We start from the raw sequence: 13520 nt of genomic DNA on the forward strand, positions 1-13520 counted from the left end.
TTGTTTTCATTATATCAGTGGGATGTTGGCATTTAATATCTGGAAATTTGTAATCTGTCCGTTTAATTTTAGTTCTTAGTTTGAACACTGCAAGTAAATGGGTCGTTTTTCTTTGTGCTGGTGGTTGGGTTTTGCTGTCACCTGTTCATCTGCTGCTACTGTAAAAGGTGAAGTAGGAAGCAGCAAATACTGTTGAAAGGGATTGTTCCTTTGTGTTTCATGTTTCGTGTGTTAAAAATGGTCACATGGTCATTCTGTTTCTGTACCTAGGCTGACTGAACATGATAATCCTCGTTTTTGTTTTAAATTAATTTTATATGAGCACAGGGCAAATGGGGAGGTGGTGGTGGTGGTGGAAAAGATCTTCAAAACACATGCCCAAATTTTGATCATGAAATTCTGAAACTGTGTTTGTCTATATGTTTTTTTTTGTAGAATGAAATTACAAGTTCTGGAACTTCTTGGGTAGTTTAGTGGCAACTTTCCTACAATGTAACCTGAATATTCCTTGTTAAAATTTAAACTCATTAGCTCCTCTTCTGTTCTTTATACACTTTCTCTCTTTGAAGTGGCATTTAATATGTTGGAGACTGTTACCATATCTCTCACTACAGTTACCTCTTCTTTAGACTGAGCAATCCTAATTCATTCAATCTTTTCTTGCAGAGTGTGTTTTTAAAATATCTAAGCATTGCAGTTACTCTGTTTTCAAGCCATCTTCAGTTGGTTTACATCTCTGAAATTGTGATGCCTGAAACTGAACACAAAACTGCTGCTGGAGGTCTAACATACCCCAAATAAAGGAGAACTGCCACTTAATTCTTGAATGCCTTCTTTCATTACTACTGTCTGTGGTTGTCAGAGATTTCACATTTAATGTCCAATGAGTTTACTGCAGCTTTTTCTCACAAATATAAGTTACTCCTTGATTCTTCTACAAGTAAATATAATTGCAAATGCAGTTTTTCCACTTCATGTCTCATTAAATGTTAGTATGTTTCTGGATGTAATCATTGCCTCATTTTCTCAGAAACTGCAGTAAATACTGTGGGAAGAACAGAAAATATTCTTTTAGTAAAGTATTGGAGTTTTCTTGGAGGGAAAGTAGGTTTCATATTCTGGGTAAAAACTTGGAACCTTCTAGGCATTGTGCCTATGAATTTTCAAGATAGTACTGAATCAGGAGTAAAACTAACTATAGTGAAAGAAAAGTAGATCAATCACAAGAGTATTCCTTGGATTCTGTCATACAGTGTGCACTTTCTGAACCATTTCCTTGTTCTGTAACTGACAAGAAAGTAGTTCCATACTGAAAAAAGAGAAGGTTGTTTGGTTTCAAGTTCATGTTCTTGATCTCATGTATTCTGTGAAGGGAGTGATAGCACAGTGATTATGTCATAGCAGGATGCTTCTGTCTGAGAGGTACCATCATTCACAAAGACATTTTCTCTTTTCATTCCTGGCCACCTGTGTGGGAAATATCCTTTAGGCAATGAGTTGTCTAGCTCTTGATTCAGAATCTGTCATAATGTATAATTTAGTCTGAGAGACTCTTAAGTGTTGAAGTTCTCTGAGGGTTTGAGTAGAATTGGCCAGTGGCCTGAAGTGGCCCCATCTCTCTGTTATGGTGATTTCCTCACAAAGAGGAGGTGTTCATCACTATCAAAAGGAAATTTTCTCCTATACAACAGTGTTTAAAAATACTTATTTTTCCAAATCTGTGTCAAGTAAAAATTCACTTTGAAGTTTAAGCTACTACAACAGATACTTCTTTCAGTCTAAAGATAGTTTAATATCTATTTATTTTTTCCTATCTCAACCCGCTTCCTCTCAAACACTTCCTCCTCTCAAATTAAAAAAACTCTTAAAAAACCCATGTACACATACATGCAGTGCCCCCTTCTTTCTCCTCCTGATTAAATGAATCTTGCTCACTCAGTGCCGAAATAGAGGGTACTTTTCAGAATAAGAATAATGACGTAAATTTCAGCTCATTTAGGTTTTCTTTTGGGTGAATGAAATTATTAGAAACACTGTCCTAGATGTTGTCTGAATGCTGCAGTTCCTTTCAGCTGTTAGAAACTTCCGTATTTTTGTAAGACTTGCTGACTTTCACCGTCTTGTTTTCCAGTAGTGCTTGGATTTTTTTAAGTTGTCGGGATTTAAAATTTTTTTTTATGTCCAAGAACAGTAAGTCTTGTGCAGACTTACAATTTTTGTGGATGTGAACTTTCAGTATAACCTTTCAATAAAATATTAAATACTTACACTTTTTAGTACCTATAAGGGATTATTTGCACATTACGTATTATCCTCTGAAAATTCCTGTATATGTCAATTAAAATTCAGAACTGATAGCTGACTGCGTAGTTTAAGCACAAAATCCTGAGTAGCCTGAAATTATTTTTGTTTTCACTGAATGCCTTTCCTTGAAAAATTTTGCTTATCTAAAACACTGTCCTCCTCACTCCAAAATATCCCCAAGAAAACAAGAAAAAACCCCAGTGAAGCCAAAGAAGGTTAAAAAACCTTCATGAGATTGCAGATTTTTGCCATGCTTTATTTTTAATTTCTACAGACTTTGAAAAGGCATTTGTTGCCCTCCTTTCAAGGTGTCGTGGTTTGCCAGGCACCCATGGCTCGCTCACCTTCCGCTGCTGCAGCTGAGCAGAGGAGAGAAAAAAAAGTTAATGAAGGGTTCATGTGTTAAGGACCGGGAGAAAACACTTCAAGGGCGAAACAGGCTTAACTTAAAGTTACAAAGTGAATTTATTACTAACAGAATCAGAGGAGGATAATGAGAAGTAAAACACCGTTTCCCCCCCAGCCCCTCCCTCCTTCCCACCGACAGCGCAGGGCGTGGGGGTTTGGTCGGTTCATCACCGAGATCTCCTTCCGCTGCTCAGGGAGAGGAGTCTTCCCCTGTGAGGCCGGGGGTCCCTCCCACAGGAGACAGTTCTCCCTGAACCTCTCCGGGGTGGGTCCACTCCCACGAGCAGCAGCCACCCCGCCCCTGCTGCAGCGTGAGCCCCTCCCACGGGCACACAGCCCTCCCCGACTGCTGCGCCGTGGTGGGTCTCTCTTTCCACAGAGTGCAGTCCTCCAAGGACAGGCTGCTCCCGGCTGGAAGCAGGGCCCTCTCTCTCTGCCGGGTGTTCCACTGGATCACAGCCTCCTCCAGGCATCCACCCGCTCCACCGTGGGCACCTCCCCCACGGGCTGCGGGTGGATCTCTGCATCCCCCGTGGATCCCCATGGGCTGCAGGTGCACAGCGGCTGCACCATGGTCCTCACCGTGGCCTACAGAGGAACCTCGGCTCCAGCACCTGGAGCACCTCCTCCCCCTCCTTCTTCAGTGACCTTGCTGTCTCCATGTTGTTTTCCCTCACATGTTCTCACCTCCTCCTCTTCTCTGACTAGAAAAATAAAACCTGTTTGCACTTTGATTTTCTTCTTAAATATGTCATCACACAGGCGTTACCAACCTCTCTAACTGGCCCAGTTTTGGCTGGCAGCATGTCCATCTTCAGAGCCGTCAGGGATTGGCTCTGTCAGACAGAGGAAGTTTCTAGGGGCTTCTCACAGAAGTCACCTCCTCCCCTGCTACTAAAAACCAGGCCGTGCAAAACCAATACACAAGACTTGTGATCTAAGTTGAAGGAGGGAAGAATTTTGAGGAGTGGGTTGCTGACTGTGTCTTCTGTTAAAATGTCACTGACATCAATGACTTGCATCTTGCAGATGAAATGGGAACTTGAAGGTTACATCCCTAATAAAAGGGAATTCAGTTGCATGGCAGAATTCAGGAATATTTTGTGTTGAAGAGCTGGGTTCGGAAAATGAAAATAGCCCTACTGAGTTGGGCAGAGAAACTCAAACTGTTCCATTTTAAAGTAGAAGATGGAAAGTTGGGACAAGATAACAGTAAAAAACTACAGGCAAAAGTAATGAAGAGTTCCCCAAATAAAAGGGAATTTTTTAAATATGTTAGAAGAAAACCTGGAGAAATATTGATAGGTCTGCTGGGCTTGAAGGGAGAAGAAGAAAGAAGCAAACACAAGGAGGTCAGTGCAGATAAACAAAGTTCTTTCTTTGGAGTTGTATAACTCCATGAAATCATTTGTTGAGTAGCTTTCAGATATCTTTGGATTGTACAAGTGATGGGTTATAAGAGTTCAAGAAACATTGAAAAATGAAAAAAAGAAATGGATAAACTCATATTAATTAACTGGCAGTAAGGCAGCATGCTGAGGTGATAGTTCTGTGAAAAGATTGGTGGTAATAAATATTTTTGTTACTCATCTGACAAAATGGTTTGATAATGAACAGGCATATATGCAGAGGACACGATACTTTTAGCTGAGTTAGCAGGGGGAACTTACTCTTTGTCTTGATGAGTGGATAGCAGCTAGTGCAATAAATTCTGTCTTTTAAATATACCAGTGAAGGATATGGTAGAAGTTTAAAGTTAGGAAATGCGATGGGATTTAAAAATCCGTTTTCTAAGTAAGCTTGTTTAAAACCAGTTATGAAAAACCCCAAACTGAATTAACTTTTGGCCTTAGAATGCTAACTTGACCTGTTGTCACATAACAAATAATCTGTAATTTTTTTTTTTTAATTTAAAGCAATTTTTTAGAATCAAAGAATATGTCAATTTGGAAGGGATCCATGACTGGATCATTAGTCCAGTTCCCACCTTAGTACGAAGAGTAAATTCAGAGGTGAATCTCGAGACACCGTTCTGGTGCATGACGGTGCTAACAAGGCAAGGGTTGATTCTTTTCAATAGATTTGCAATTGCACTTGCTATTGCAAAATATTTGAGATTGGTATCTTTACATTCTTGACCTGTTGTAATGCTGTCAAAATGTTACGAGCTTACTAGCAATAAAAAATATATAAGTAAATGTAAATGGCTTATCTTTCAATAACCCATCTTTGCTGTTAATCATGTGAATAGTCCTTCCATTATGTATCTTTTCTCTATGTTTATTATTTTATTACTTTACATCTTAAGTGAATCATATTTTGATTTGATCGGTAAAGGTCATTATTCCAGAGGGAGGCTTATGACAGTAAATGGCTGTTAAGCCACTGGTACACGTTGTGGTTTGTTTCATTTAGTTTGGTTTTTTTTCCCTTATGGTGTTTTATTTTATTTTCCAGGTGCTCCTAGTGTTAATACATGTAATTTTATAATAAAGTAATTTAAATGTAATTTTTACCTTATGTAGTATTGTGTAATATGGTTTAATCAGTGGCCATTAGAAAAACTATCAAAGTGAGTGCAGTAGAATTGCATGTTAAATGTCACACATATTCCCCCTCATTAGGATTAAAAAATTTATGTCAGTTATTGTTTGTTTGTCCAGAACTTCTCTGAACTAAAGCTTCACTTACCCATTCCTGCATTTAATCCTGTGTTTGTTCATTCTAGTAAGAATCAACTTGGATCAGGTATGTGATAGATGTCTGATGGAACCAGGCCTGTTTGTAGTTCTGCACAAGAGGTGTGAGTACACTAGATGATCTTCATCAACATCTGTGTTTGCAGATGAGAGGAAGCAGCAGTGATTTTTAGGGTGCTTCTAACAAATACGTCTGTTATTTACTATGACGTAGATTGTGAACCAACTTTCTTGACTTTAAACAGGAGGTGTTTTTCAGTAACTTTATTTTTCACTGTGTTGCAATATCGTAGTTCTGAATTAATAAAAACAAATCAAACAAACCACCCCCCAAAAAGCCACATCAAGAAAAAATGCTCAACAAAGCAAACCCAGTGTAGAACCTGCTAGTATTTCACCCTTCTCCATGCTGATGTTTCATTTTTAGAGAGCTGATGAATTGTGTAAATGAATAATTAATGATGTTTTAGTAGTCTCTGAAGGCTATTCAAGAAAGGAGGGAGGTTCTATGTATCACAGAGAGGAGAAAAATGTGTCTTTCAGCTGATTCTTTGTTTCCAAAGTTACTAAAATTTTACAGTACCCAATATTTAACTCCTCCGGCCTCAAATAGGTTTTTGTACCCTGAATGTGTTACTGAGTTTAATGTGTTTTGGTGTTTGTTTCCTACAGTAGATTGCTAAACTAAGTAGTATAATTGTGGTGGCAAAAACTATGAAGTCACAAACTGATGTCATGGATCCTTACCCTGTTTATAAAAAAGTTTTTCTCTATAGATTCTAGCAATGGAGCTTCACAGCATGAAAATTATAAATTCACCACAATATAGAAGTCTCTGTTGTTCTCTTCAGTAGCATTTATGGTACTGGGTAGATTTTCTGCTTTTTATTTGAAGTAACTTACTTCAGCTAAGTAATAGAGATAAGTTACTCAAGGAGCTAAAAGCCAGAAGACACGGTACCTCTACGAAATTGCTGTTGATCACTTAATGTGTTCATGGGCTGTGTGAAATACACATATATTACCCTGACTGACAAGAAGAATGAGCTGCAAGGATTTTCTGATTAGGAATTTCCATGTGTGGTATATGAGCATCTCATTTTTCTTTTGGCGTTTCCTAATTCATCATCATCACCATAATTACATTTTCACGCCAATAAAATTGTCCATAAAAGAACCTTCATGGAAACCCCCCTGCCCTGTTTTCAGCCTGGATTTAATTTAAAATACTAGGCCCTTTAAGAATAATAAAAAGAAAATCCTGGGCTGACTTGTGCAGTTCTGCTCTCATTTAAGACCTGGTTCTCAGTCTGGTATTCAGCTTAGCTGTAACTGCTGATGATTGAGTAGAGAAGTGCTACCAGGCAACAGGTATGGTAGAAACTGTGTTGGATTGTCCAGTGTTCAATTCAGAAGCGGCCCCAAAAGCTGCCCTGGATGATTTTATCTTCCCCATATCTTTTGTCATACATAGATTATAATCTGCCTTGAATTCTGGTTTCACTGCAAGGTGAAGGATTTGCCTCAGACCAGTGAGTGAAAGATGATTCAAGGTAGAATTGGGCTCAAGGTGCAGAGGTGGAAGGGCCAGTTCAGGACAAATTTGGAATGAGCTCTATGTTACAGGCAGGTGAAGACAAATGCAGATTAAGCTTAGCCTTCTTGTAGCTTTAGAGATTTCTTTCTCTATTTAGAGATGATTGAATGGTTAAAACTGAAGACTGAGTCATACAATCTAATTCTTTGGTTGTATATTTGATGTGTTACTCTTGTAAGATTTGTCAGTTTGTCTCAGAAATGTAAGGAAATGTGGAAGGTGATATTGAAGGCGGGAGAGAGAAAAGAATTAGCCCCAGCTCTTTTATAAGTCAGAGCCTGCCCCTCTGTTGAACAATTTCCTCCTAACATTTCCTCAGTTGGTACTGCCAGTTCAGCCCATGTAATTGGGTGGATAGTAGCTTATATTTGGTGTTTCTTTCAATCAACATTTGCCTAACACTGGCTGTATGAGCACTGTTCTCAGCCCTACTGTGAGAGCTAAACTAAAACCAATGGCTGTGGGAAACTTCTGAGAAAATTACAAGTGGAGTGGAGGAGAAAAAAAAACTTCAAGTAATAGTTTGGGAAAACACAGGGACTGGAGAAATCTAAGGTAAGATGAAAGAAGCATGAAAAAACCAAGTATTTCCTGCTGCTGTTGGCACCCAGAGTGATTGAAATAGCTTAGTTTTGTTTTAAAATAATATACAGTTATTGTAGGGTAGAAATGACCTTTTTTGACAAGAAGTGGAAGCAAAAATGAGGAGTCAGTTCCTGTCAGATAAGTGTTTTGTTTTATTCCTGAGATTTGGGACTAGCTTTATAATGCTCCAGTGAGTTCTTTGCAAGCCTCTTGGAAGGAAACAGAGTAGTTGAAAGCTAAATCATAGACTGTTTTGAAAGAGGACAGGCGTTTAACTTTCCTGCAGAGAGATAGGCAAGCCAAAATTCTGAGAGAGGCAAGATGGAATTGAAAACCAGAATTTTAGGCTGGTTGATAGAATGGAGTGCCGAGAGATGGAGGGAGAGGTACATGCTAGCAAGTGTGTGGCGTGAGTACCAAGTTGGACTAAACATTTGGAATAAGTAGTTTCTGTATGTTTTCTTGTATTACAAAAATGCATCTAATTCTTCTTTTCAGCTAATAGAGCTCATGTGACATAGGATTTTAAAAAGTCTACAGTTTAAGCATTACATAAATATACATATTTCTGAAGTAGGTATTTTCAATGAAAGTACAAAGCATAAATGTGGATTTAGGACTCTAACACTTGAATATCTCCTTTTGTGGCTTTTGTTGTCTGGCATAAAAGAATGATTCATGAATTTCCTCTTTTTCTCATTGTCCTTTGTGAATGACAAAGAAGTCAATTCTTTGCTGTGGTTCTTAACTGCTGTGTATTTGATGAAAATAGTTGGCCAAGGCAAACATTTTTGCTAGAGCTGTGGAGCTGAGTAGGACTCCAACTTATCTGTGCTTACCTGTGGGGAGAGAGGTCAATGTTTATGATGAAACTTATTATGATGGTACCTATTTTGACACCACCCAAACAGAAGTTGGTAGACTTCTGTTACAGCTGTGTGTTTTCAATAGCTACTGCAGAGTTAGCTGTTAAGAGTAACTGAAGATAAGATCAAAAGTGTTCAGTTCAAAGTTCAGAAAGATCATTAATTTCAAGGACAGAAACAGCTGAATTTGTTAGCCACTGCTTTTCGCCAGAAGCACTTCACTTGTACTGACAATTAATCTTGCCTCACAAGTGAAGTAGATAAGGCCAGTTACTGAGTGCCACGTTTCCTATCTGAGTCCATATACTTGTTTGGCATGGCTGCCCACTGAAAAGATAAAGCTGCTGTTGTAGCATACATTTTTGTTAAACAAAATGGCAAGTTTTGTAAACATGTAAGTATTTGAATTCAAGCAACTATTCAGTACTGAATTAATTTTTCATTAAAATGTTAGTAAACAGTTTTTATGTCATTTTGCATGGTTTCCACTTTCCTTCAGAATATGAGAAAAAATTTTCTGATGAGGGTTTGAATGAGTTCAACCAACTTTCAAGGCCAGTCAGACTTCTTTAGAAGCTACGGATAAAATCTCATTAAGTTCTTTCTGCCTTCTCCCTATGTTTCAGACACAGGCTGAACCTTCTAGTGCTTCTAGTACTTTAAACATTTGCAGAATCAGTTTTTTTCCCTTTTCTGAGTATGTATTTCTGCCTATGCTTTTAGAAAAGCAAATGAAGAACTCTTATTCCCTGTGACTTTGGAAAATGTAGTTGAATTGAACCTGGGTTTAGGAGAAAATAATAGCCTGTTGTTCTTGTCAATAGACCTAGCTCTAGTGTGTTGCTATCATGTGTAAGTCTTAAGCACTGATACTGGATGCATTTATTACATACAGAAGTTCAACATTTTTCATTATTTTGCAATAATCTGTCAGAGTTGTACAGCTTTTTTCCCCCAGCTGCAAGCATGAATTTATAATAATAATTATAAAAACCTAGAAATAATAATATAAAAAATGGCACTATATATATATATAATCTTAAGTAGGACAAACATTTTTTTATATAGCATGAGTATTTTTCCCTGGTTGAAAAATCTGTCTGCATATGGTTCTCAACAGAAGAAATTTCTGTTATATAGGTAAAGTGGTGCCTTTTCAATTTCATGTAAGTTCTCAATACTGTAAACTAGTTACTTGATCATTTTATTTATGTCATCTTTTAGTGTTACCTTAGGTCTTTTGGCATATGTGTCTAAATCTTACTTGGACAAGCAAGTTTTAAAGCTCCATCTGATGAATTATGAATGCAAAAGGAAATAGCAATCCTCCCAAATTTCCTAAGCAATTCTCATATAAAACTAAATACACTTAAGAGAGGAGAAGGTGAGCTTGGCTGTTGTCAGCAACTTTATATGTGTGTATAAACGAGCAGTGCTGTCATTTCTGCTAAGAATTTCTGAAAGAATATAATCATCTCTTCAGATTGATGAACAGCAATCGATGAAATAAAGAGTCTTGTGCTCAATGGGGTACAGTGTAAATAGAGAAAATCTAATGGGAAGTAGCTACATTAGTAGCAGATGGATTTACTTCCTGAATCTTGATCTGAGTAGAAATCCTTGCATACTTAAAATTTGTCTTCCTGATTCTTAGCCTGATAAGAAAGGTGGATAAAGCAATTTCTTTTTTTTAACTTGGCTTCAGCTGCTGTGGTGATGTGTTTTGTTTAGACTTGCTATTGTTTGATTTTTATCTAGGCTATTTTTATGATTCCTACAAATCCCCCTCCAACCTTCCGGAAGCCAGAGCTCTGGTCTGATGAGTTTACAGATTTTGTGAAGAAATGCTTAGTGAAAAATCCTGAACAAAGAGCTACAGCAACCCAGCTGCTACAGGTCAGTATTTAACTTACTGAGGAAAAGCACATTTTTTGTTTGGGTGTTTTTTTTTTTTTCCCCTCAAACCCAAAATATTGTGAAAATTTGTAAGGGAAAATCTTATTTTAACTATTGTTATGCCTTATTTATTTTTCACTTTGTGGTCTTTTCTCTGACAGCTCTTGCATCTCTGCCCCCATTTTATTTTTCTTCTTGCTGCTTCTGAAAATTCATTGCTCTTTAAATAGTTTAAGGCTGGTTCTTGCTATTAAAATTGGATCCTTGCTTTGTGGTTCGAGGCCCTCAATAGATCTCAGGATTTAGACAAGTGTTTAGTAAAAGAATTGAGCCCAGGTTACTCTTCTGTGTGGACCACACATGGAGTATATTCAAAGTCTTTCCTTCTGGTCATGTCAGGTTAAACAGGCAGGTGGCTGTCTGTCCTAGAAAGGTGTGATGCAGATGGACAAATGAGTTTTCTCTTGGGCTGAGTTAAACTAAGTGGGCACTTTTATATGGGAGCCACAGTTGTCAGTGTGGACTTTTGGAGTTAGGCAGGGTATGCCAGGCTCTTACTGCCTGTACGACTCTCCTACTAGATTTATTCTGTGTTGAGCTAGCAATATCAGCTGTTAAAATTTAAATTCCAGTGAACTCCACTACAAGGAAAACAAAAATTTTGCAAAGTAGTTTTTGGTAATAGATCTGTCAAATTCGTAGATCATGTTATGAATATTTAATTTTATAAATTTCAAAACACCAAAATGTAGACCCCAAGTTAAGTAAAAATTAAAAGTTATGTGTGTCTGTGTGATGTATGAATCAGTACTTGAGACCTTCAAGATTTGAAGTTTGTATGGTTAGCTGAATACCAGCAGCTGGATAGAAGAGACTTGCATTAATGTGAGCAAGTAAGGAGAAACAAACAAGAAAAAGCTTCAGCGTGCAGTTTCTTTCCACATGCTTACTGACCAGAAAACCAAATATTGTGTTCTTCAGGAGTCTGTGTTGTCTTTTTCCCCAGCTGGAATTTGGAGCATATGTGATGGAGCTGGAGGTGCTGTGAATGTGTTTGAGTGGGAATGAAAGTATTGCTTGTGAGGAGAGATCATGGAATGAAAAAGAGAGTAATTGAATTAATATATCAAGGGAAAAGATAGATAATAGGTGTAGGACACGAGGCTTCAATTGAAAACATCGATTCTGTTCTTCGTGGAACAATTTTTAAATATTTAATGATATATTTCTGAGGTGCTTAGTTACGTTTTGCCTAAATTAATATAATAATGCAAATATAATATAATAATTATTAATAATTAATATAATAATGCAAAATTCATATTTTTTCTAACAGCAGGTGTTTATTAGGCAGCAAAATGTGCAAATGGTATCATGCCCATTGTCTTAAATGAGAAAGTGATTATTTAAACGACCTTGAATTAAAATTAAACTTCCTGCTAAAAGTGAAGTATTTTTTTACTGGTTCCACATTTCAGCATAATAGATCAAGAAATATTTTATGACATTTAAAGCATAGCTTTGTTGAAGTAAGCAGCCATAGTTGCTCTGGTTAGAGCCACTAATTTATGCTCTCAATTTGATAAGATTAATTAACTTTTGAAACTGAATATCTGAAAAATTTTGGTTTTCTGTGTCAGATCATCACTACTCTATTTACTACTTACTGCATGTTTTCTTTGGAAAATTCTCTCCTCAACTCTAAAACAGTTGTTAAGTGATTACATTTCCCAAGGTTTGCAGTTACTAAAAATAGTTAAAGTAAATTTTATTTAATGAAGCAGCTGAAGGATACTGTATGTTATGTTGGTATAGATTTTGATTATTGCGTAATGTACTAGAATCTGTGGTGTTGAATAGGATTTGTAATTAAATCTGAAGCACAACTGCTGTAATGATACTACATATTTTAATGATTTTTTTTCCCCTAGCATACATTTATTAAGAATGCTAAGCCAGTTTCAATTTTAAGGGACCTGATCACTGAAGCTATGGAGATAAAGGCAAAGCGACATGAGGAACAGCAGAGAGAACTAGAAGAGGAGGAAGAAAATTCGGTGTGTACCCATTTTTCCTATAACCATCTATACTTTACAGATAAGTTGCTGGTTTTCCCCTCCTTCCTGTAGTTGTGTTCAAATACTTTTTTGTACCAGTTTTCTGTGTGGTTTTAATGCTATGAATTCTGAGTATTCTACTCTTAATTATGAGTAATGCTGTAAAAGCCAGCTTTCAGCACTATTCATGAGATGTCCTAGTAAAAAGCTTTTCTAGAAAGTGGGAAAAGAAACCATAGCTGAATAGTCAGCTATTGAGACTAACATTAAAAACCCCCAAATTCTTTAAGGTTCTACTTTCACAGGTGGACTTCTATACAAGTGGTTTAGTTTTTAGTTCAGGGCACTTTGCTTGGTGTTTTTTTGGGTTGTTTTGGTTAAGTCTAATACACAGAATAGTCACAACACTTAGTAAGTAGTGATTGCAGTGTGGTTTGAACCAAGTAACATGAAAATGGTGATGGCACTTCATTCTTCAGATGACATTGTGAGCAAATGTTTGAGGAGAGAGCAGGTTGTGTGATAAGTAGGTTGCATTTAGAATTGTTTGGCAGTGTTAAGTCTGTGTTCCTGGCATTATTACTCTTCCCAACATAATTTATTTCATGTTAGTCTTGTGCAATGCAGCAGAATGTGCTTCAAAGAAGTGTATTGCCACACATACAGTGCGTACCAGGGTAATTCAGGAAGAGCACAAAGAGAAGATGGAGACTGGAATGTTAAAGCTTTGAGCAAACAGAAAAGAGCAGTGCAGTAAATGCAGTTTGTCCTATAGCAAATTGTAGAATCCTTGTTACAGAGTGTTATGTGATGATCTATATATAGGAATACTTTTCAAGCAGATTCTGTGCAATCTTTTTGATCTCCAGCAATCTGTGGTTTGCTGCATTTTTTTCTGTTCTAAGAGTGTGTGTTCTAAGAATATTGATCGCGTCTTTTTATAAAGGTGGTTTACTCTGAATTGTACTTGCTTAGTCAGTAATAAACTGGCAGGGAAGGCTGTGATTGCTTTTTTTATGTTAGGAAATTTTCCTGTGTGTGACTTGACACGCGGAGTTGATGTTTGTGAATTGACTTATTGAATAGTTGATTTCTGAGGAGACTGATT

At 37.2% G+C, this 13520-nt stretch overlaps 1 protein-coding gene across 1 annotated transcript in view; it reads left to right on the forward strand.

The window, feature by feature from the left end:
- The window catches only part of STK3 (serine/threonine kinase 3), a 146784-nt gene that overhangs the window by 63797 nt on the left and 69467 nt on the right, over positions 1 to 13520 (forward strand). The window contains exons 9-10 of the mRNA XM_017730288.1: positions 10218 to 10355; positions 12287 to 12412. Coding sequence (XP_017585777.1) covers positions 10218 to 10355; positions 12287 to 12412 — 264 coding nt within the window. The remainder of the gene's footprint in view (positions 1 to 10217; positions 10356 to 12286; positions 12413 to 13520) is intronic.

Source organism: Corvus brachyrhynchos, unplaced genomic scaffold (assembly GCF_000691975.1).
Source record: "Corvus brachyrhynchos isolate BGI_N302 unplaced genomic scaffold, ASM69197v1 scaffold302, whole genome shotgun sequence".
Lineage (NCBI taxonomy): Eukaryota > Metazoa > Chordata > Aves > Passeriformes > Corvidae > Corvus > Corvus brachyrhynchos.